This window comes from Periophthalmus magnuspinnatus, chromosome 4 (genome assembly GCF_009829125.3).
Source record: "Periophthalmus magnuspinnatus isolate fPerMag1 chromosome 4, fPerMag1.2.pri, whole genome shotgun sequence".
NCBI classification, from domain to species: domain Eukaryota; kingdom Metazoa; phylum Chordata; class Actinopteri; order Gobiiformes; family Gobiidae; genus Periophthalmus; species Periophthalmus magnuspinnatus.
The window spans coordinates 30,847,133-30,868,030 of NC_047129.1; the positions used below are offsets into that span (position 1 = coordinate 30,847,133).

Below are 20,898 nucleotides of genomic sequence, written 5' to 3' on the forward strand. Positions count from 1 at the left end.
TGAGGAAGCCGGTACACCACTAAAAAGGCGTGCATTTAGGCTCCGCTGCACGCTCCGAAAGCCCAAAGGCGAAATAAGGATGGCGGCTCCTGGAATTTTTGTTTGCTACATGGATAATTTAAGTTCAGCTTTTTAATTCTCTTGAAAAAGACCTTCAACTTTTTTTTTTTTTTTAAATATATTTCAAAATGACTACAAAAATGAAAATAGGAAAATGAAAACGACTTCAAAATGAATAGAAAAGAAAGTACTACCATTTAAAGTTGAAAATCGCATTCTATTGTCTAAATAAAGAGTGTTTTAAATGATCATAGTATCAGAATCGTCAAGGAGCATCGAGTCAATTCCTTAATAGCAAAATTGAGTTGGAAATTTTAGTATCATGACAACACAAGCCGGTAATTACCGTAGTAGTTACCAGTGAGACCGGACTGTATTTTAAAGCGAGACATTTTGGTAGTTGGCTGATAATTACTGGTACTTTCTGTGGTACTTACTGCTGTTTGTACAGGTAACTACTGGTACTTTCTGTGGTACTTACTGCTGTTTGTACAGGTAACTACCGGTACTTTCTGTGGTACTTACTGCTGTTTGTACTGGTAATTCCCTCATCATTATCTTCATCAGAGTTGTATTCTACATGTATGGAGTGTGTTTGTGCAGAGGATGGAGAAACTACGCAGATTTCTACAGAATAAATGAGCAACACTTAACTACGAAAAAAAAAAGTTTCATATTTCGTTCTGAATGATCCGAGAATATTCAAAAGGCGACATCTTCCGCATTTGAGAGATGAGTAACAAAGAAGCAGCTATGAAAAGAAAGTCAGCAGCAGAGGAGGAGGGAGACGGGAGGAGGGAGGGTTTGGCTGCACCATTTTGAAATCGTAAACAACTCCAGGAGCGTTAACATTTCAGACTGAAATCTGAACTGATAAACTAATACAAGAATCCCGTGTATTTCAGAACATGTTTGTGGAGGTTTCTATTATCTAAATGAATGCAGCCTTTGACCTTTGAGACTTGTTAATGTTCCAACTAAAATGTATTTGGATTTGAAATTTAGACGTGGGTCGTACTGTATTTACTTGAGTATCTTTTTCACGAAATTGTACTTTTCAGAGTACTTTTCTAGCAACATACTTTTGCTCCTACTTGAGTAATATTTTTATTAACTGTACTCTTACTCGAGTACTCTACAAGTGATAAAAATTATGTTGATTATATGGAATTATTTAAACATTTCTTGCGGCTCCTTCAGGTATGATTTAGTTTGTCTCATTTTTGTGTCTACCAGATTTTTGTGCATTATTTATGTTTTGTCCTTCAAATTATATTAACTTTTAATTATAAATCAGTTGATACGTCCCAAGAGTTACTCTTTAAGCTACTCTTTCTTTGATACCTCCTCCCTTCTCCTTCTCCCTCACTGTATCGTGGTTCATCTTTCGCAGCCTCACTGTTTCGCAGATTTTTTTAGTGTTATTTTGCGTGTTTTTTTTACATTGTATGAACGTGCATTGTGTCCTGCGTCCTGATTGGCTGTTGGACTGTAGACCATTGTCCATCAGTCTCCTCCGTGCCGTGTCTCCTGTACAGTACAGAATGTGTTCAGACAAATTTACATAAACGTTGGATCGCAGTGTGACTCTGAAGTGCTGTACGTTTGCAATTTGTTTTCTCCCCGACAAAACCCACAATGTCGATGAAACGTTCTGCACCGACAAAGACGCCGACGAAGGTGTGAACTTTGAGAGAGTTTAAACGAGAGAGAAATGTGAGAAAATGTTAACGCCTGTGTGAGAAAAGTGTATAAAGTGTGTGGTGAGGGGTTTTACAGACAAAAACATATAGAATAATTGTAAAAAATAAAGCTGATACTTCGCAGATTTCACCTATTGTGGGTTATTTTTAGAACGCGACCCCCCGCGATAAACGAGGGACAGTTACTTTTACTTTCTTTGATACCGCCTCCCTTCAGACAGATATAAGGCAGTGTCCAACAGTAATCTGACCAGAACTGAAGCAGCGAAACAACTTCTCTAAAACTTTTTGTCCAGTTGACATTTTGAATTTTTACTCTGAATCACACCTGGACAACTGAGGGATCACACAGACATCGTACTTGAATTGTACTTTTCCCAAATGCTTTTTTTTAACTTCTACTTGAGTAATATTATTTTGAAGTAACGTTTCTCTTACTTTCAGTCTTTGCTACTCCACCCACCTCTAAATGTGATACAGTAAAACGGTTAAATCCTTTGTAAGTAATACAGATTTTAAGTCAAACAGCAGTTCGTCCATCTGCGTTTGTAGTTTTCAGGACAGAAAACCACAAACACAGATGCATCGTGGGGCTCCTCAGACCGACCTTGCTGCTGTTCCTCTCCTGCTCCGTCTTCTGGTTGTAAAAAGGCTCGTCCCACTTCCCCTCGGCCTGCCACGCGTACTTCAGGATGGTACTCAAGATGGCCTCCGACAGAAGGATTCCCAGGTAGATGATGAGGAAGGAGTTCATCGACCTGAAGCGTAAAAACACACGCACGGGTCAGAACGGGACAGGGCTGTGCAATGAATTAAAGCTGCACTGTGTAGCTTTTCTAGTGGAGATTCAGCCATCTGCTAATCTCCATGGAGACAAGAAGGTGAGGCGGTGAGGCCAAGTTACAGTTCAGATCTGTGGAGAAGTAAGTCCAGTTCAAAGTAAGAATTTTCAGACCATTTTCAAATCATTTTGATTCCTACAAATAAAACAGTTGTAATGAATAAATGTGAGATAGGCTAGTTTAATGCAATACGGTGGAACATTTCAAGTAAAGCATTGAAATCTCCATGACGACGAGCAGCTGACGGACTCTCCAATACAAAAGTTACACAGTGTGCCTAGTTACAGCTATAAAAAGTGAATAAACTCCTCACAATGGATTATTAAGATGCTAAACGTTTGGAAAGTGAGGAATAACTTTGGATTACTGCAAAAAAAAAAAAAAATTTAAATGGACTAGTTTTTCAGTTTTCAGACATTAAAAATCAGGTACAGCAGCTTTAACAAGAATATTCAAGTTGAAGATTTTTCTGAAAATCGAGCAACTCTTCGTAAGATCAATATTTTCAGAACAATTAGAGGAAATATAAAAATTCTCGCCGTATTTGACCCAGAAAAAGTGCATCAACATTTGTTTTCTTTTTAAATATATATAACTGTTTAACTAAATCAAATCAATACGGCTGTCATGATGAGCAATATATCACACGTCAAAATTTGTTAAGTAAATATAGACAATAAACGATAATATTGAAACTAAAACATTATTGTCAGAGTCATACAAGTTCAGAATTCAACTCTCTACAGCTCAAATCTCATTGTAAAACAGAAAAACAACCAAACTTTTCCCACTAGAGCATAGAAAAAAGTCCCAATCATAAATATTGACCTCTAAAAATACTGTTCCATCCGTCATATATTGATCGATAAGTCAATGTAGTAATTAGCGTCGTGACAAGCCTACAAATCAAGTTTATTTATAGAGGATATTTAAATGGCCAACGCTTATCAAAGTGCTGAACAATAACGGCACAACAATGATACAGGCGGAAGTGAAATAGTAGTAATGAAGTAAAAATAGTAAAGTACAGATATCTAAAGTTTATACTGTGCATTTTGAAGTGGGTACTACTTTTACTTCACCACATATGAGAATAGTATTTGTACTTTTCTACTCAAAACAAACTATAATTCTGTCTTTTCTATTGGATAAAACTCAAATCTTTATCAAAATCACTACATTTGAAGCTGTATAAGACCTCAAAATCTGTGCAAAATGCTTTCTTTTTACTCTTTAAACACATTTTTAGATACTTTAATACTTACTTGAGTAGATTTTTCATGTGGAATTTTTACTTTTACTTAAGAGTATTTTTTTGCTCCTGTATCTGTACTTTTACTTAAGAAAATAGAGTACTTCTATCACTGCGTATAGGCATTAAATATAAAATAAAATAAAAACACAGTGGCTTTCTTATGAGCTTATTCATTTGTTGCAAGTGAGCGATTTCTGCTTAAAAAAATCTTGATGCACTGGAGACTTTCTGTTCTAAATACTCGGTAGTACACAGTTATAACTTCATAGGACATATATTGTATAAAGTTATTGTGCGATTAGTGCAGATGCTGCTTACTTTTCCACTGCCGAGCGCTTCTGGGACTTGCATTTGTAGTTCAAGGCCATTTTGGACTCCATCCCCGTGTAGACCGCCACACCTGTGCAACACAAACACATCAGCGAGTGTACAGAAATGTGTGATCGATGACTGAGGACGCACAAGGAGTTTTTGTGAGTTTGTACTTTTAAACCAAAGTAAATAATGTGCGCTCTCCTTTGTCTGGGTTGAACTGTATGTAACCTGCAACTAAACCTGCGTTACCAGAGTCTAAACCTGCAGATAGAGACACATACAAGTTTTCCTCGTGTAGGTAGTGACGATTCAGATCAGAGTGAGTCCTTTTAGGTTTAAACCAACTGGATTTCAGAATCTGGCCACACAAGTGAGGTTCATTCTGTTTTCTGATTGGATAAACATCTGCTCAACCAAAACGGCGAATTATAACATAAATAACTTGTACAATGTGTCCAATGTTTTTGAAATTAAGAAAAAAATCAGCATTATCATTGTTATCAGCAAAAGCTACACTTGATTTTAACATGTCTAGCTCATATCTGGGTTTATTAAAAGAATAACAGAACTACATTTATCAAAAGACAATACTGTTTATTGCTCCTCCGATCAAACCTTTATTGTGTACAATTGTCCCTCGCTATATCGCAGTTCACCTTTCGCGATCTCGTTGTTTCACTGATTTGTTTTGTGTCATTTTGCATGCTTTTTTTCCAGTGTCTGAGCGTGCACTGTGTTCTGCGTCCAAGTTTTCTCCCCGACAAAACCTACAATGTCGATGAAACAATGTCGTTCTGCACCAACAAAGGCGTCTACGAAGGTTTGAACTTTGAGAGAGTTTAAACGAGAGAGAAATGTGAGAAAATTTTTATGCCTGTGTGAGAAAAGTGTATATAGTGTGTGGTGAGGGGTTTTACAGCCAAAAACATAGAGAATAACTGTAAAAAATAAAGCTGATACGTCGCGGAGTTTGTTTATTGGGGGTTATTTTAGTTGGTGAAATTTAAAATCAGAATCTTACATACAACTTACGCGAGGTTGTCTATGTAAAGCACTTTGGATTTGTATGTATGTCTGAAAAACACTTAAATAAACAGAACTTACCGAAGATTTCTTTGGTATTTTTAAGCCTGGCTCCTCGCAGCAGCAGGTTCTCCGGGCCCAGCGGTCTAAGTGAAAGGAAAGGTGACATTTAAGTACAGCTTTGGGAAATTACTGAGTATTTTCATCGCTTTATAACAGAAGCAGAAGGAGACAGCTAAAGTCGTGAGGGACAAACACTGACTCCACGGCACAAAACATGTGATTTCCTCATCACTGTCACTGAACGACTGCAGAACTTTACTTTAATTGAATCTGTGTTGTTGAATATTTAAGAGAGGCTTTGTGCGGTTTTCTGGCTCATCTCCATGGAGGAAAGGCAAGGCAAGTTTATTTGTGTAGTGCAAATCGTACATCAGGTAATTCAAAGTGCTTTACGGAATAAGAAAGACGTTAAAATCACAATACAACAAATCAAAACATAAATACACAGATAAACAGAACCGTTTGGAGCCTGGATTTAAACATTGTCAAAGAAAAGGCCTGTCAAAAATGTTCCAGAATAGAACTTGGCGATATGGGAAAAAATACAATAAAAATTCCTCATATCGATCGACTGAATTTGATTTTTGTTTCGATCTTCTTCCATCTTATTGAAAACACAGACAGGTGGACTTCAAGCTTTAAAACAGCAGAGTTTCAGGATCGCTACAGTTTTATTGGAACCTTCCTTCCGGTTGGGTGAACGCTGGCGCGTTTTTGCTGCCGCTGCTCAGCTGGGCAGATAAAACATTTTTACTTAATCGGATTGTGATTGACCTGTGAATATAGGGCTATCTGCTAAATGTCCTATATCTGCATGAGACTTCTGCTGTCTGCTGCATATGTGAGTGATTTTGGGCCTTGGGTTACCTGGGACTTGCTTCTCAATCACATCTGGCTCCTGTCTCTCCGACACACTCATCTGGGCAGCTATGTGGATTAATAAAATAGTCCGTTGGATTGCTGTCAGCTGGCTCCTAGTGTCCCTGGTCCACTTACAAACAAAAGCACTTCTCCAGTATTCTACTGGTGAACTTTTAAAACTCCGGCATCATGTCACCGCTCCATGGCCCCCACCTGGGCTAAACCTGCCCACGTAACTTTGAGTATGATAACTCTACATCCATCCCGTCGTTTTGGTCCACTGCTCGCCGCACAAAGAGAAACACCAGTTGCCGTGCTGAGCGTGTCCTGGCACGCATCCCGAGGGCAGCTAACACGGCTAGCACAACCATCGTCAACTTTGGTCTTCTTAACACCCGCTCTCTGGCGAACGAGGGCCACCTCATCCAGGATCTTCTGGTGGACTGTAAGTTAGACCTGTTGTGCTTGACGGAAACGTGGCAGCAACAAAATGACTACACTCATCTTAATGATGCTACTCCTCCGGGGTTTGTTTATTTTTCCCAACCTCGTGCTTCTGGTCGAGGGGGCGGTCTCGCGGTATTGTACCGCGAGAGCTTGAGAGTAGTGCCCGTGACTGTGCCTGCCTGTCAGTCATTTGAGGCCACCGTATGCCAGCTCTCCGGACCCACTCATTGCCACTCTTTACCGACCACCAAAACCAAACAAGGATTTCATGTCAGATTTTGCCGCTTTCTTAACACATGTTTCCTCCCTTTCATCAAATATCATATTACTAGGGGACCTCAATATTCATTTGGACATTGTCAATAATCTACTCACTCAAGATTTCACATCTTTTCAATGTTTGTTTTTATCTGAATGCTTTTAACTGTATGTTCATAAATGCTGATTTTAACTGTCTGTAAATTGTATATTATATTGTATTGTAAGGTGACCTTGAGTGCCCAGAAAGGCGCACTATAAATAAAATGTATTATTATTATTATTTCGTGTTAAATCATTTTAGTCAAATTGTCCACAAAACACAAGGACACGTGAGGAAACGGAGACCGAGCTGTGGCCGTGACTCACTGTAAACCTTAAATCCATTAAATCTGCTTCTCATCGAGGATCGCTACTTATCGATGTTTCAATTTTTGCCACAGGCCTATTCCAGAGTATAACGCTGGATTTTTTGGGCCTAATCTGCCTGATTACCACTGCAAAATAATAATTTGTGTTTAAGACTCACCTGACGATCTCCTCTCCATGCTGCGTCACAGTAACACGACCGACAAACCTGCACAAAACAGTCGACCATCAGCAATGCACAATATAAACTTATATATAGAGACTTATATACAAACATATATATATATTTTCACAGAGGGTAAACTCTGGAAACATATTCAAAGAGGAGGGCCACAGATCACAGGTCAAGTTTATTTCTAAAACACATTTACAAAGAGCCGTCACTGACCCTACGTTCGGCCCAAGAGCAAATATGGCCCAGATAATTCATACTAAATGCACATGTAGAGAAAAAAAACAGCAAATTCATACGCTGTGGTGCAATCAAACCCAGGAAAAGCAGCAAAATCATTGATTGTAATAAAAATGCTCAGCTCGTCTTGTGTTAAAACCAAAGCAAAAAAGTGCATTTGTAAAAAAAAACTTGAGTTTTGAGGCTGTGGTGGTGGAATGATTCACATTTGGTGTAAAAAATATTGCCCAAGTTCAGCAAAAGCAGGTCAGCAAAAGGCCAGAGGATGTATTCATTTATTGTTGTAATATCACCCAATCCAACAGAGTAAACTTAAAATTTAAATCCAAACGGAAACAGAAATTAGGGCTGTTTTGTATCTTCACATTGATCAGTTCAGATTTTCAATTCAATCTCTATTTTATTTCATTAAAACCTAAACATAAAATCCTTTCAGTATCATTTCCTGAACATCAACACGACACACTCTCCTGTCTGCCACACTGCCTTTCATTTAACACCAAAAATAATACATTTTCTTCCTCCAGACTCTGTTTTCTGCTGTGAACCACATGTTTTCAGTGACAGACGACGAGCTGCAGACCTCGTGATTAAAGGGCCTGGAACACATTTTTTCCATGTATTTGAGGAAAATGTGTCTCGCCCCAGCACAGATGTGGCGTATAAGCAGCTCTGAGGTCAAAATAAGTCCACTGTGTGCTGTCTGCATCTAATTATACAGTGATTTATTGTCCGATAATCAGGAAAAGCACTGTTGGCATGCTGGTAGTTAAGATTACCATCAGAAAAACTCCCCTCTTATCTCTAAAAGTGGTGAAAAGTGCTTATAAACTCATCATGGTGAATAATTAAGTAAATGAAGAATAACTGGGCCACTGCAAACTGTTTGAAATGAACTACCTGATTTTTTTGTGGCTTTAAAAAAAACAAGAAAAACTGAACTAAAGTAGCTTTTAAAAAGAGCATTTGTGTGAATGAGTTCAATCTCCCGCCTTCCCATTTTTTTAGGTACTTTCAGGTGAGAAATTGTGCTAGATCATCATTTCTTGGCTTTCCACGACTCTTTTTCAATTAAACCTCTCACAAAAATCACTTATTTCAAAAATCTATGGCACTATTGAATCATATGATGGACGTCTGACCACTAAAACAAAAGAGGCCTGGGAGCATGAGTCGGGACGAGTCTTTGACAAACACTGGTGGGACTCTGCATTGTTATCTATTCATAAGAGAACCATTTGTGCCCGTTTGACATTGATACAGTTTAAAGTTCTGCTTAGGTGTCATTACTCAAAAACAAGACTTGCACAGATTGAATATTTGTGACAGGTTTGGTGGATCGCCTTGTAACTTCACGCATATGTTTTTTTCTTGCCCAGCCCTTACAACCTTCTGGCGGGTTTATTGAGATGCCATGTCCAGAGCTGTCAAGAACAAGTTGTTGTTTCTTTTCCTTGTATGTGGCCATCTTTGGTTTACCAGAAGACTTCCCTCGGTATTCGACGTTACAGCTACAGGTTTTGGCGTTTACCTCTTGTTACAAGACGCCATCTCCTCTTACATTGGAAATCAAGAAATTCCCCATCCAGCGCTCAGTGGATTAATGAGGTTCTGTCCTTTTTGAAAGTGGAGAAGATCAGATATTCTAAGAAGGGTATTGTAAACAAATTTTATAGCAAGTGGCAACCATTTATTGACTTTTTTCTGTCTAATTGTCTAAGCCACTCCCCCTTTTTTTTTGTGTAATTACTTTTTTAAATTTATTTGTTTATTATTATTATTATTATTATTATTATTATTATTATTATTATTATTATTAATTATTTATATGTGTTTTATTATTTATTATCTGATCCTCTTCTTATTTATTTACAGTCAACATTTGTGTGATTATTTAATTTATTTATTTTTTGTATTATTATTATTTTTATATTATTTATTTATTTACTTTTTAAGTTTTAGTTCTTGTTATATGAAAATTACAAAGGTGTGTATGCATTTGTTGTTTTAAATGACACTATACTGTAATACTGTTCACACATCAATAAAAAAAAAACAAAAAAAACAAAAAAACATTTGTTTTCATGGCACAGTCCAAATAAAAAATAAAAACACATATCTGAAACTGCCAAATCAATGTGTTTGAACAGAGAGAACAGTGTAAAAGTGCATAACACAGTCGTAGGGAGAAGAGCCGGGGCTAAAAATATCCTGATCGATCAGCGGCGTGGAGCTGAGGGAGCAGTGAGGAGGTGATGGAGCAGCAGACATTTAATAACAGTTCAATTTATGGAGCCATGTTTTAATCTGAGCTGTGAGCAGACGGTGAACACATTAGAGGATTTATGAGGTGTCAGAGCCGGCTGTCTCACAGGGTTATGTACAGGACGGGTTCATAATGTACTATTTGTTTACACAGACTGTAAACATGAGGCTGAGTCAGTGGTGCAAAACGAGGAAATGCTGCTCATTGAAATAGAGACACAGAACTATGACACAGGATTTAGAGGAAAATATGTGACAATGTGTATTTAATATTTAGATACGTGAAATAGCTGCAAAACTACTGCCTGCTATGGTTTGGAAATGTATCTTCTGCTTAAAAAAATAGTCCAAATTGTGTGTTTTGAATATATAAACAATGAGAATTTCAATTTTATCAATTTTTTAAGTAACATTTAAAATCTGCACATTTATTTCACATTATATTCAGCTGTTTTGTGTTGTAAAGTTCTTATAATTGACGTAGTATTACCTCACGCCTGATTGATTTTATATATTGATTTCGACACATTTATCAATCTGAAACAGCGCTCCCTGAAAGTAATCGGGAAAACACGGAACGCCATGCTGAATATGTGAATGTGACAGCGAAACAAACTAAGAAATCAAACTTGTGTTAAATCAATTTTGGGCAAACCACTGACGCATACTTCCCAAAAAAGAACTATTATTTATTCAAGATGTTACTGGTAGCATCAAAAAAGCCATTACACGCAAATAACATAAGGAAGACGCCCCCTACATGTCGCAACTGGAAGGACAATGTGGAAGAAATTCGAGTTATGGAGAGGCTTATGTATAATCTAAGGTTACAGAAAGAAGAATATGAAGAACGCGGGGAAAAATGGATATTGTATTTAAATGACAACTGACCAATTGTTCACTGTTATATTGTTCAGTTTTTTTTTTCAAACAATAAAATATAAGTTTAAAAAAAAGAATGTGAGAATCCATCCTGCTGTGCAACATTAATTAACAATCATTAGCCTATAATAATAATCATAATAATCATAATAATTGTAATAATAATGGCTGTGTCCTGATTCCTCCTCCTGTAACAGAGTGAATAAATCTGCATCTGGTCGTATTTTACCTGTACAGATCGGCCTCTGGTTGTTGACACTCCACCACGGCCTGAAGAGACTCGAGCTGAGTGACCGACTGACACACCGACGTTTCAGCCACAGAGTAATGAGTCTGAAACGCAACACAACAACACAACGAACAACAGTTAGAAACACCCAGACACTCACACACTCAGAGTACTCCACTGTGTCACTTTTCTGATGGAGGGTGCACCTGGAGATATTATTACGTTGCTTGGAATGCTTCACGGTATGGCATTAATCTTATCTATTTTTATGTAAACAAACCAAATAACATCGCTCGACAAGTTACAGGTCAGATCTGTGGAGAGGCGACCGCACTCACAGTAAGAATACATGTTTTTCTAAGAGTTTTTTAGCATTCAAGAACAGCTGCAAAAGGGTAAATGTAAGATGTTAAAAGCCATACTGAGGAATATTCTGAGAAAAGACATAACTGCTCCAGAAGACAAGCAGGTGACAGGGCCTACGCCGGAAAAATTACATAGTGAATCTTTAAAAAATGCTGCAGACGCACAGGCAAAAGTGAGACGAGTCATATTTTTAATTCCTTGTTTAAAAAAATATTATATTCATTTAGATGTTAACCTGGAAACTATCACTTCATGACATCACAAGGTGGAACAGAGCGTTTTGAGCTTTAGAGATGTGGACAGACTAATAATAAAGTGTTACTCAAACGTGTGAATGAAACAAAACACAACTCCAGGTTTGTTTTTGGGGGAAGTAACACAATCTAACAAGTCTGAAAACTCAACAAGAGTCAAATTTGAACTATGGAAGTTTAAATATTAGTGGAACTGAACCGTATATTCACAGCTGAAGTTTTGGCTGTAGTCTGGTCTCCCCTTTCTCCTTTTCTCCTTGGCTCCTTGTCTCCCCGTTTCCCCGCTTCCCTGCCTCCTTCGCTCCTCGTCTCCCTGTCTCCCTGTCTCCCAGTCTCCCCACCTCCGTGCCTCCCTGGCTCCTTGTCTCCCCGCTTCCCTGTCTCCCCATCTCCCCGCCTCGTTCGCTCCTTATCTTCCTGTCTCCCCGGCTCCCTGTCTCCCCGGCTCCCTGTCTCCCCATCTCCCAGTCTCCCCACCTCCGTGCCTCCCTGGCTCCTTGTCTCCCCGCTTCCCTGTCTCCCCGTCTCATTCGCTCCTCATCTTCCGGTCTCCCTGGCTCCCTGTCTCCCCGTCTCCCCGCTTCCCTGCCTCCTTGTCTCCCTGTCTTCCCATCTCCTTGTCTCCTTAGCTCCTCGTCTTCCTGTCTCCCTCTCCCCCCCTCCCCCGTTTCCCTGCCTCTTTTGTCTCCCCGCCTCATTGTCCCCTTGTCTCCCTGCCTCCCCATCTCTTTGTCTCTCTCTCTCCCCCTGCCTCCCCGTCTCATCTCCCTGCCTCCCCGTCTCTTTGTCTCTCTCTACCCCTGTCTCCCCGTCTCCCCGTCCTCCACTCCAGACATCAGTGAAGCGATGTGCGCGTCTGAACGACTTGTGTAATCAAATCTCTTCAGACAGAGACCTTTAGCTGAGCGCTTTACCATTTGAGGGGCAATTTCATCCAATATGATTTGCATTTAATTCATTTAAAAAAGACAGATGAGATTTTTAAAAGGGTCTCGTTGTGACGGACGACGGGATGACAGTTGTGCTGCAGAGAAAATTCAAATGTTTTGGTTTCACTGCCTTCAGTTTTCAGTTGTAATTATGTCTGGTGTTGTAATTTATTTTGAAATCTAGACTTTAGAATCGATTTGAACGGCAACTACCTGCAGAAATATCATTTAAATACTGCAGCTTTTTTTGACAGTGACATTTGATGAAGTCACTGTTCACTCTGAAAAAGTAGGTTGGCCAAAGCATCTGTCAGAAGAGAAAAACACTGAATAAAACATATTTATAAGAAGTTTAAGAAGTTTAAGGACTGGATACAACAGAACTGAGATCATGAAAAGACCTTTTGGCTGTTTCGCTTCCCAAAAATAGCATATATTTCAAGGACTAGCAAAACTGGATACTTTGGTGCTGCTAATGCACTTTAATAATGTGGCGTTAAACATTTATAATCAACCCTGCTCTTGTTTTTAATGTTTTAAATGGACCTATGTAGTTATTTGTTTGTATTTTTCTGTAATTTTAAAGGGTGCCCTTGAAAAAGAGAGTGCTCTCATTAGGCTCTCACTGCATAAATAAAAATAAATAAAACATATTTGAGAGACTCCACACAATAATGAATTGTATAAACCAATTTGGCTGTTGTGTATATTCTGTATACTGTGTTTGTTTTTTTTTTGTTTTTTGTTTTTATCATTTTAAGAACTATATCAGGTCTAAAAGCAGCTGTATTATGGAGGTTTTTTGTTACAGATGTCATTGGTTTGCCTGGATTGCTCCACAGTATGGCATTAAACTCCTCTGTCTACACGGAAACAAGCAGGTTACACCACCAGGACAAGTTACAGGTCACATTTACGGAGAAGCGACCCCACACATAATGAGAATGCATGTTTCAGGTGTAACTGAGTAATTGCAAAACAGATGCGTTTAATAACACAGCTTGGAATATTTCAGGCAGGCAATAACATCTCAGCTGACGAACAAAGAGTAACCCAGGGGGATGAATATAGAATTGAAACTGCATCTAAATTAAACAAATACTAGATCTACATAGGACCTGGAGTAACACTGGTAGCATCATAGTCCGTATAAAATGTAATTATTATGCAAAATTATGTCTTAACAAGGTCGTATGTCATTTCAAAACTATATGCAGTGGTCCCTCGTTTATCGCGGGGGTTATGTTCTAAAAATAACCCGCAATAGGCGAAATCAGCAAAGTATCAGCTTTAATTATTCTATATGTTTTTTGGCTGTAAAACCCCTCACCACACACTTTATACACTTTTCTCACACAGGCATTAACATTTCCTCACATTTCTCTCTTGTTTAAACTCTCAAAGTTCAAACCTTCGTAGGCGACTTTGTCGGTGCAGAACGTTTCATCGACAGTGTGGGTTTTGTCGGGCAGAAAACAAATTGTGTAAACATACAGCACTTCAGGGTCACACTGTGATCCAACATTTATGCTAATTTGTCTGAACGCATTCTGTACTGTACAGGAGACACGGCACGGAGGAGACTGATGGACAATGGTCTACAGTCCAACAGCCAATCAGGACACAGAATACAATGCATAATTCTGGGTTTCAGACAGGGGCGGGGCCGGGGGGCTTGAGGGGGCCCTAGCCTTCCCTATTATAGCCAAAGCTCCCCTACAGCTCCCCTAAAGATTTCATAGCATCCAATCTTGACTAAAAATGTTCAAATGGTAACCACAGAGAATTCAAAATGAGACTACAGTAAAATCAGAACTCCATATTAGTTTTAATAAATCACTACAGGGGCTAACTACATTTAAACTTGTTTTCAAACAGGAAGCAAACATGGTAGATGGAGGGGGTGCGCTAGTGTCCATATCAGACTCTAAATCAGGGGTGTCCAAACCAAGGCACGGGGGCCAAATGCGGCTCTCAGACCTGTTTTTATTGGCCCTCAGGCCTTCAGGTGAACTGGCCCAATTGATCATAATCAGTACTTTTTATGGCAAATTTGAATAATCCTACCAATATAACCTGAATTACATCCCATTGCACTGTCATACAGACCTAATAATAATATTTTAAGCCTTAATTAAAGTATGTTTAATGCACCAATCTGAATTATCCACTGTATTGATCACTGGTCTGAGGCCCTCCATGTTGAATATTTTTCAAGATATGGCCCTCGGTGAAAAGAGTTTGGGCACCTCTGCTCTAAATGAACATGTTAAGTGAGCGCCCCCACTGAAGAACCCCCCCCCTTAACTCCTCCAACAAAAATGTCTGGCACCACCCCTGGATTCAGACGACATTACAACATTCTATAGGCCGATAATATTTAACACAAATGAGGGGCAGCTAAACTTTATATTGTTAAAACAGATTTTTGTTGCAGTACGGGGAGTTCTAGAGTCTAGTCACTAGTAGAAATGATCAGGTTCAATATGTAAATTTAGCTTTTGGATATTTCATGGCAAAAGTACAATGTAATCTATAGAGAAAAGTGTCTCTTGCGCCCCCATCTGGGAGTAGGACGTCATCACTTTCTAAAACCTGAAAACCTCCAAAAAAACACAACTTCAGGATGTTTAGAAATGTAATGAAGATTTCTACAGCAGATTTCGTGGCAAACACCTTAAGAGCATCCAGGTTGTATAAATACGCAGTAACAGATGATGCTGCATCTGATTAAAAAAAACAATTAAGGAGTTTGGCTTGTGGCAAGACGCACAGAGCAGAAAGAGCTGAGGAGCGGGACAGGAGAGACTTAACAGCAGAGGCTATTTAAAAAGGGTTTGTAAAATAAACTAGGGCTGGATGTGGGCGTGTCACCATAACACATTTTGAAGTTCAATGTATCGCTTAAGTAAATATAGATGATAAACGAGAATATTGAAACTGATTTACGCCACCGAAGAGCAGATTTAAACCATATAAACTATTCTAAATCTACAATATTGTTTAAAATCATGAGCTGCAATAAATAAACAGCAGAATTGAACAGTTTAGTCGTGAGTTTGCATCTGTAATGAGTCACAGGTGTTATTAATTCAACCTTTTACAGCTTAAATCTTGTCATATATTCAAAAAATAACCCAAAAATTCTCAGTAGCACAACAAAAAAGTACACAAGATAAATATTCACCCCAAAATATAGTGTTCCAGTTTTTATTTACGTAATAACGGGATATAGTGATTACCATGACAGGCCTAACACTGGGTGATATGGGAAAAATGTATTGCTTTTGCTGTTTTTATTGCTAATATTGATAACACACGATTGTTTTAACTGTTTCTCCAGTCTCTCTCTCTAAAACCTTCAAATCAGGCTAGAAATCTAGGGGTAATAATGGACTCAGACTTGAACTTTAACAGCCACATCAAATCAATAACATCTGCAGCTTTTTACCACCTAAAAAACATTGCAAAAATCAAAGGTATACTGTCAAAGCCAGACTTAGAGAGACTTATCCATGCATTTGTCTCCAGTAGGTTAGACTACTGTAACGGCCTGCTCACTGGCCTCTCCAAACGAGCCTTAACACAGCTGCAGTACATCCAGAATGCTGCTGCTCGGGTCCTGACTAGAACCAGGAAGTATGAGCACATAAGTCCTGTGCTCAGGTCTCTGCACTGGCTTCCTGTAGCTCAAAGAATAGACTTTAAAGCAGCTCTGCTTGTGTACAAGTCTCTCCATGGCCTAAGTCCAAAGTATATCTCCGACATGTTAGTGCCATATGAACCATCTCGCAATTTGAGGACTTCAGGGATCGGCCTCCTGCTGGTGCCCAGAGTCAGGACTAAACATGGGGAATCAGCGTTTAAATTTTATGCAGCTAAAACTTGGAACATTCTTCCTGAAGATGTGAGACAGGCCTCTACTTTGACAATGTTTAAATCCAGACTCAAAACAGTTCTGTTTAGCTGTGCATATGACTGACAGGTTTTTATTCTGCACTCTTCTCTTTTAATGTTGATTTTATGATGATTATTTGTGATTATTTATGTTTGATTTGTGTGATTTTAATGTCTTTCTTATTCTGTAAAGCACTTTGAATTACCTTGTGTACGAATTGTGCTATACAAATAAACTTGCCTTGCCTTTTAAATACATTTTTCTTCATATTAAAAATAAAATTTAAATATTTTTAAAGAAAATTTGTCAGACTACAGTACAGATATATTGTATGAGCAGCTCTTGAGGTCAAAATAAGTCTACTGTGTGCCATCTGACTTCATTATTTCTGATTTCATTATTCATTCGCTCCACACTCAGAAGTTGTAATTCCTATTGTAGCCACAGCTGCCCTGAGACAGACCGACCGAATTGAGGCCGCCAATTTGTGCCATTGGCCCCTCCTCCCTTTCATACTAGGCAATGTGGGTGAAGTGTCTTAAGTGCCTAATAAATTATAAACCATTTTACTGTCTAAGAATCAGGAAGTTAGCATGCTAGTAGTTGTTAGCATTCCCGTGATGGCGACACTCAGCTCTGATCGCTGAAAGTTGCAAAAAGCGTTTATAAACTCGATTACGAGGCTTGGAATGCATAAAGTAAGGCAGGAATAACTTTGGACGACTGTTTAAACTGTTCTACTTAAGTTTTTCAGGTTTTTAAGACAATAAGACAGTACATCTCCGTTAATTTCATGAACCTAAATGTGAAAGTGCTCAAAAGTCTTCCTCCAGAGTCTTCCATCCTGCTCCAAACCCCAGAATTTTACTGACAGAGGCTTGGCTGTTGGACGTCTCCTTTTAAAAAAATACCCGAGCTGATCAATGACAGCCCTATCATGAACAAGAACTTAAGCAAAATGGAGAATCCTCAGTTGAGAGGGTTTTTTAATCCATTAGATTTCCATTTCCCAGAAGAGGCTGAGAAAGGAAGACGCCAGGGTTCATTCTTTACAGGAAACAACAAAACCAATACATATGATGATAAACCAGAGAACAAGACAAAAAGTTCTGCAGATGACATCACGGGCCAAAATAACTCTATGGGGGAAGCTAGGAAAATGCACAAAAATAAAAGTTTAAATCTATTACTGGCTCCACAATCATCCCAGATATCACTACATTACTTAATTTCGCTTCTGAAAGGAAACCTGTCTCTTATTTGACGGAAAAAAGGACCAACAACAGCTAGAAATCAGCTGTGAATTTGCATCACCGAACGGCTCCGTTGCACGTGACGTCGCCATGGTAACGACAACGGTAATTACCTTGAGGTTGGTCTCTCCGTCCAGACTGGCGGTGGTGATGTGACAGGTGCCGTCGGGTCGCTCTGAGGACAGCAGCACCAAGTCGGCAGGAAACGTCTCATCTTTAGCCACGCGAACGATGTCCCCCACCTGCACCGAGAACAAATTTAAACGTCTGTCAATGATAATTTCTGGAACATTAACGATAAAGACTTAAAGAGGGAGTATTAACTGAAAGCACATAACATATTTAGATCACAATAGTGCCTTTTAATGTTTTGAAAATGCAAAATTCGCCAAAAAAAACAACAACGTATTAACATGTTTATAAGTTTTACATTCGTTTTTGTAGCTCTGAGTCTCCTCGTGCTAAGTCACTCCCCCTTCAGAGCGCTATCACAACACAATCAGCTTGCATCCCGCTAATAAAACTACTGCAAATAGCATCAGCTTTATCAAACTGCCGTGTTTTTGTACATTTATGGAGAATTGTCTTGTGGGAGCGTGGGTGATGTAGGCTTGTGGGCGGAGCTTTGCACAGAATCGTACAGGTAACCGTAAAGAGGGTTCGAATAGGACCCAGAGAGAAAGCTCAAAATGCTCTTTTCCACCTTGTGATGTCATAAAGTGGTAGTTTTCAAGTTAACAACTACTTTTCACCCTTTGCATCGTAGAAATCAGCAATTCCAGGGCTGAAATGATCCAAATGATTCTAGAAATGAAGGTGTGTGGAGTTTAAAAACACAGTGGAGCACTTCCTGTATGACCACATGATGACATCACAAGGTGGAACGGAGTGTTTTCAGTTCGAGAGAAGAACTCTGTTTGAACTTTGTTTGTGTTAAACATGTGAGAATGAAACAAAAAAAACACAACTCCAGGTCTGTTTGTGACGAGGAAACAACATTAGACATTACATAGATCAGAAAACGTCACAAAATTGGCCATTTAAGGATCTAAACATTTTGTCTGGAGAGAAAAAGAGACACACACGACTTCAAAAACACAGCAGAGAAATCCAAGTCTGGGCCCGGTCCAAAATGATTTCAATTCAAATTCTAATTATTATTGCCCCAGTTACTCTTTTCATGCTGATTGTCATGACGTCTTTTTATGTCAGTTTAGCGAGACGTGAGCGAGCCTGACAGGTTTAAACATTAACAAACAGGTCTGAGATCTCAAGACTGCTCTGGTGTTAAAGGTGAACCATGCGACTTTTCAGCTGAGGGATCTGCCGCCTGCTCTTCCCCGTGTAAATGTTACTGCGATGCCTGGAATGTGTCACAGTACGGCATTAAACTTATCTGTCCATCTAGTCATTACTCACCAACAGCTGGTTTCATGGTTCAAAAATGGCTTCACCTGCTTGAAGTTTAATGCCATAAAGCGGGACATTCCAGGCAAAGCAGTAACATCTCTATGGCGACAAGCAGCTGGCAGATCCTCACTATAAATATTCTCACAGTGAAGCATTTAGTGAAGCATTTAAAAAACTATAATTGTATGCATTTGTGTTTGTTTTTTGAGAAGCTGGATTGTGTAACTTTCCCTCTCGGCGTTTCCCATGTCTTGCGGAACAAATGCTTTATTCACGGGACATTCCAGGTTCAACAATGTGACTCTCAGTTTAGTGCACTCACATGAAGCACAACTCTTCATTATCAACTCGTGTTGCTGTGGAATCTGCATAAACACCGCAATTTCACACTTAAAGTTCCCGGATTACAACTTTTTCTCATTTGTGTTATAATGTTTTCTCATTACAAAAAGACCTGGAGTTGTGTTTTGTTTCATTCGCACATGTTTAACTCACAAACTCTGCATATTTAGGGTGAGTTCTGCTCTCAAACAGGTCTCTCAACACACTGTTCCACCTTGTGATGTCATCATGTGGTGATACAGGAAGTGCTCCACTGTGTTTTTAAACTCCACACACCTTCATTAGAATCAGCCCAATCTCTCTGGAATTGCCGATCTCTACTAAACAAAAGGTAAAAATGTAGCTGTTAACTTGAAAACTACCACTTCATGACATCACAAGGTGGAACAGAGCGTTTTGAGCTTTGGAGATGTAGACAGACGAATAATAAAGTGTAACTCTAACATGTGTGAATGAAACAAAACACAACTCCAGGTCTGTGATGTAAAAAGAAAAAATATATAAAAAGTTGATTTCACTGTAAATTGTCTATAATCATGTGGAGTCTGCCCAGGTCATGAAGCTAGAGAAAAACTTGCATGTCCCGACAACTTATTTATTTTTATTATTTTTTTTTTTTTCATTTTATTTTTTTTATTTTATTTTCATTTATTTGTATTTATTTATTATTTTTATTTATTTATTTATGTATTTATTTTGTATTATTTTATTTATTTATCAGGGTCCATGTACAAATTCTTTAATCTTACCAAAAAAGATAATTTGTACCAGATTTATCCAATGCAAAGTATTCATAATGGCAAAATTCATGTTCTGCTTTTATGAATTTTTTTAAATTATTAATCAAATGATAGAAGCTCTTTTTTTTTTCTCTCTGACTGAACCAACACACACCATGGACAGGGACGACAGTGAACTTTTACACGTGGATGATGATGTCCAGCAGTTACAGAGATATTAACCATAAACATGGACAGAACACCGCCGTTTTGACATCTTTATAGGCGGTTAAATAAATGAAAGGTTGATCATTTTAATGCCATACAGGGAAATATTTCAATACAATACAACACAACACAATAGCTTCTCCATGGACACAAAAAGATGGTGTGTCTTCATCTCGAGTCAAGTCACACAGTGCATTTTTAAACTTCTACTATAGATAATCGAGTATCTTACATTCGAAACATAACTTTTATTTATTCATTTTTGTCCTCAGCCTTTTACTGCTCTTACCCGGATGTTTTTGGATCTAGTTTGGACCAGACTTCCGCTGCGCACCACGTACACCGGAGCTCCGTTCACCTCGTTATCCGCCTTGTGTCTGAGCCAATCCTCATAGCCCTGAAAGAAAAGACAGAGGGTCAGAGGACAAATCAGGTCTAATCAACTTTAGACATTAAATTAAAACAAGAACGTTCACCAGGGCTAAACATTAAGAGCCTCGGTTATCAGTTTAATG

The 20,898-nt window shown here is 38.7% G+C and overlaps 1 protein-coding gene across 1 annotated transcript in view; it reads right to left on the bottom strand.

Annotated features, from left to right (window-relative positions):
* atp11b (ATPase phospholipid transporting 11B (putative)) overlaps nucleotides 1–20,898 on the bottom strand; it is a 130,091-nt gene that overhangs the window by 81,513 nt on the left and 27,680 nt on the right. Inside the window, exons 5-11 of the mRNA XM_033992084.2 lie at nucleotides 20,673–20,780; nucleotides 17,798–17,926; nucleotides 10,985–11,088; nucleotides 7,357–7,404; nucleotides 5,280–5,344; nucleotides 4,179–4,260; nucleotides 2,371–2,521 (exon numbers count right to left, since the gene is read on the bottom strand). Coding sequence (XP_033847975.1) covers nucleotides 2,371–2,521; nucleotides 4,179–4,260; nucleotides 5,280–5,344; nucleotides 7,357–7,404; nucleotides 10,985–11,088; nucleotides 17,798–17,926; nucleotides 20,673–20,780 — 687 coding nt within the window. The remainder of the gene's footprint in view (nucleotides 1–2,370; nucleotides 2,522–4,178; nucleotides 4,261–5,279; nucleotides 5,345–7,356; nucleotides 7,405–10,984; nucleotides 11,089–17,797; nucleotides 17,927–20,672; nucleotides 20,781–20,898) is intronic.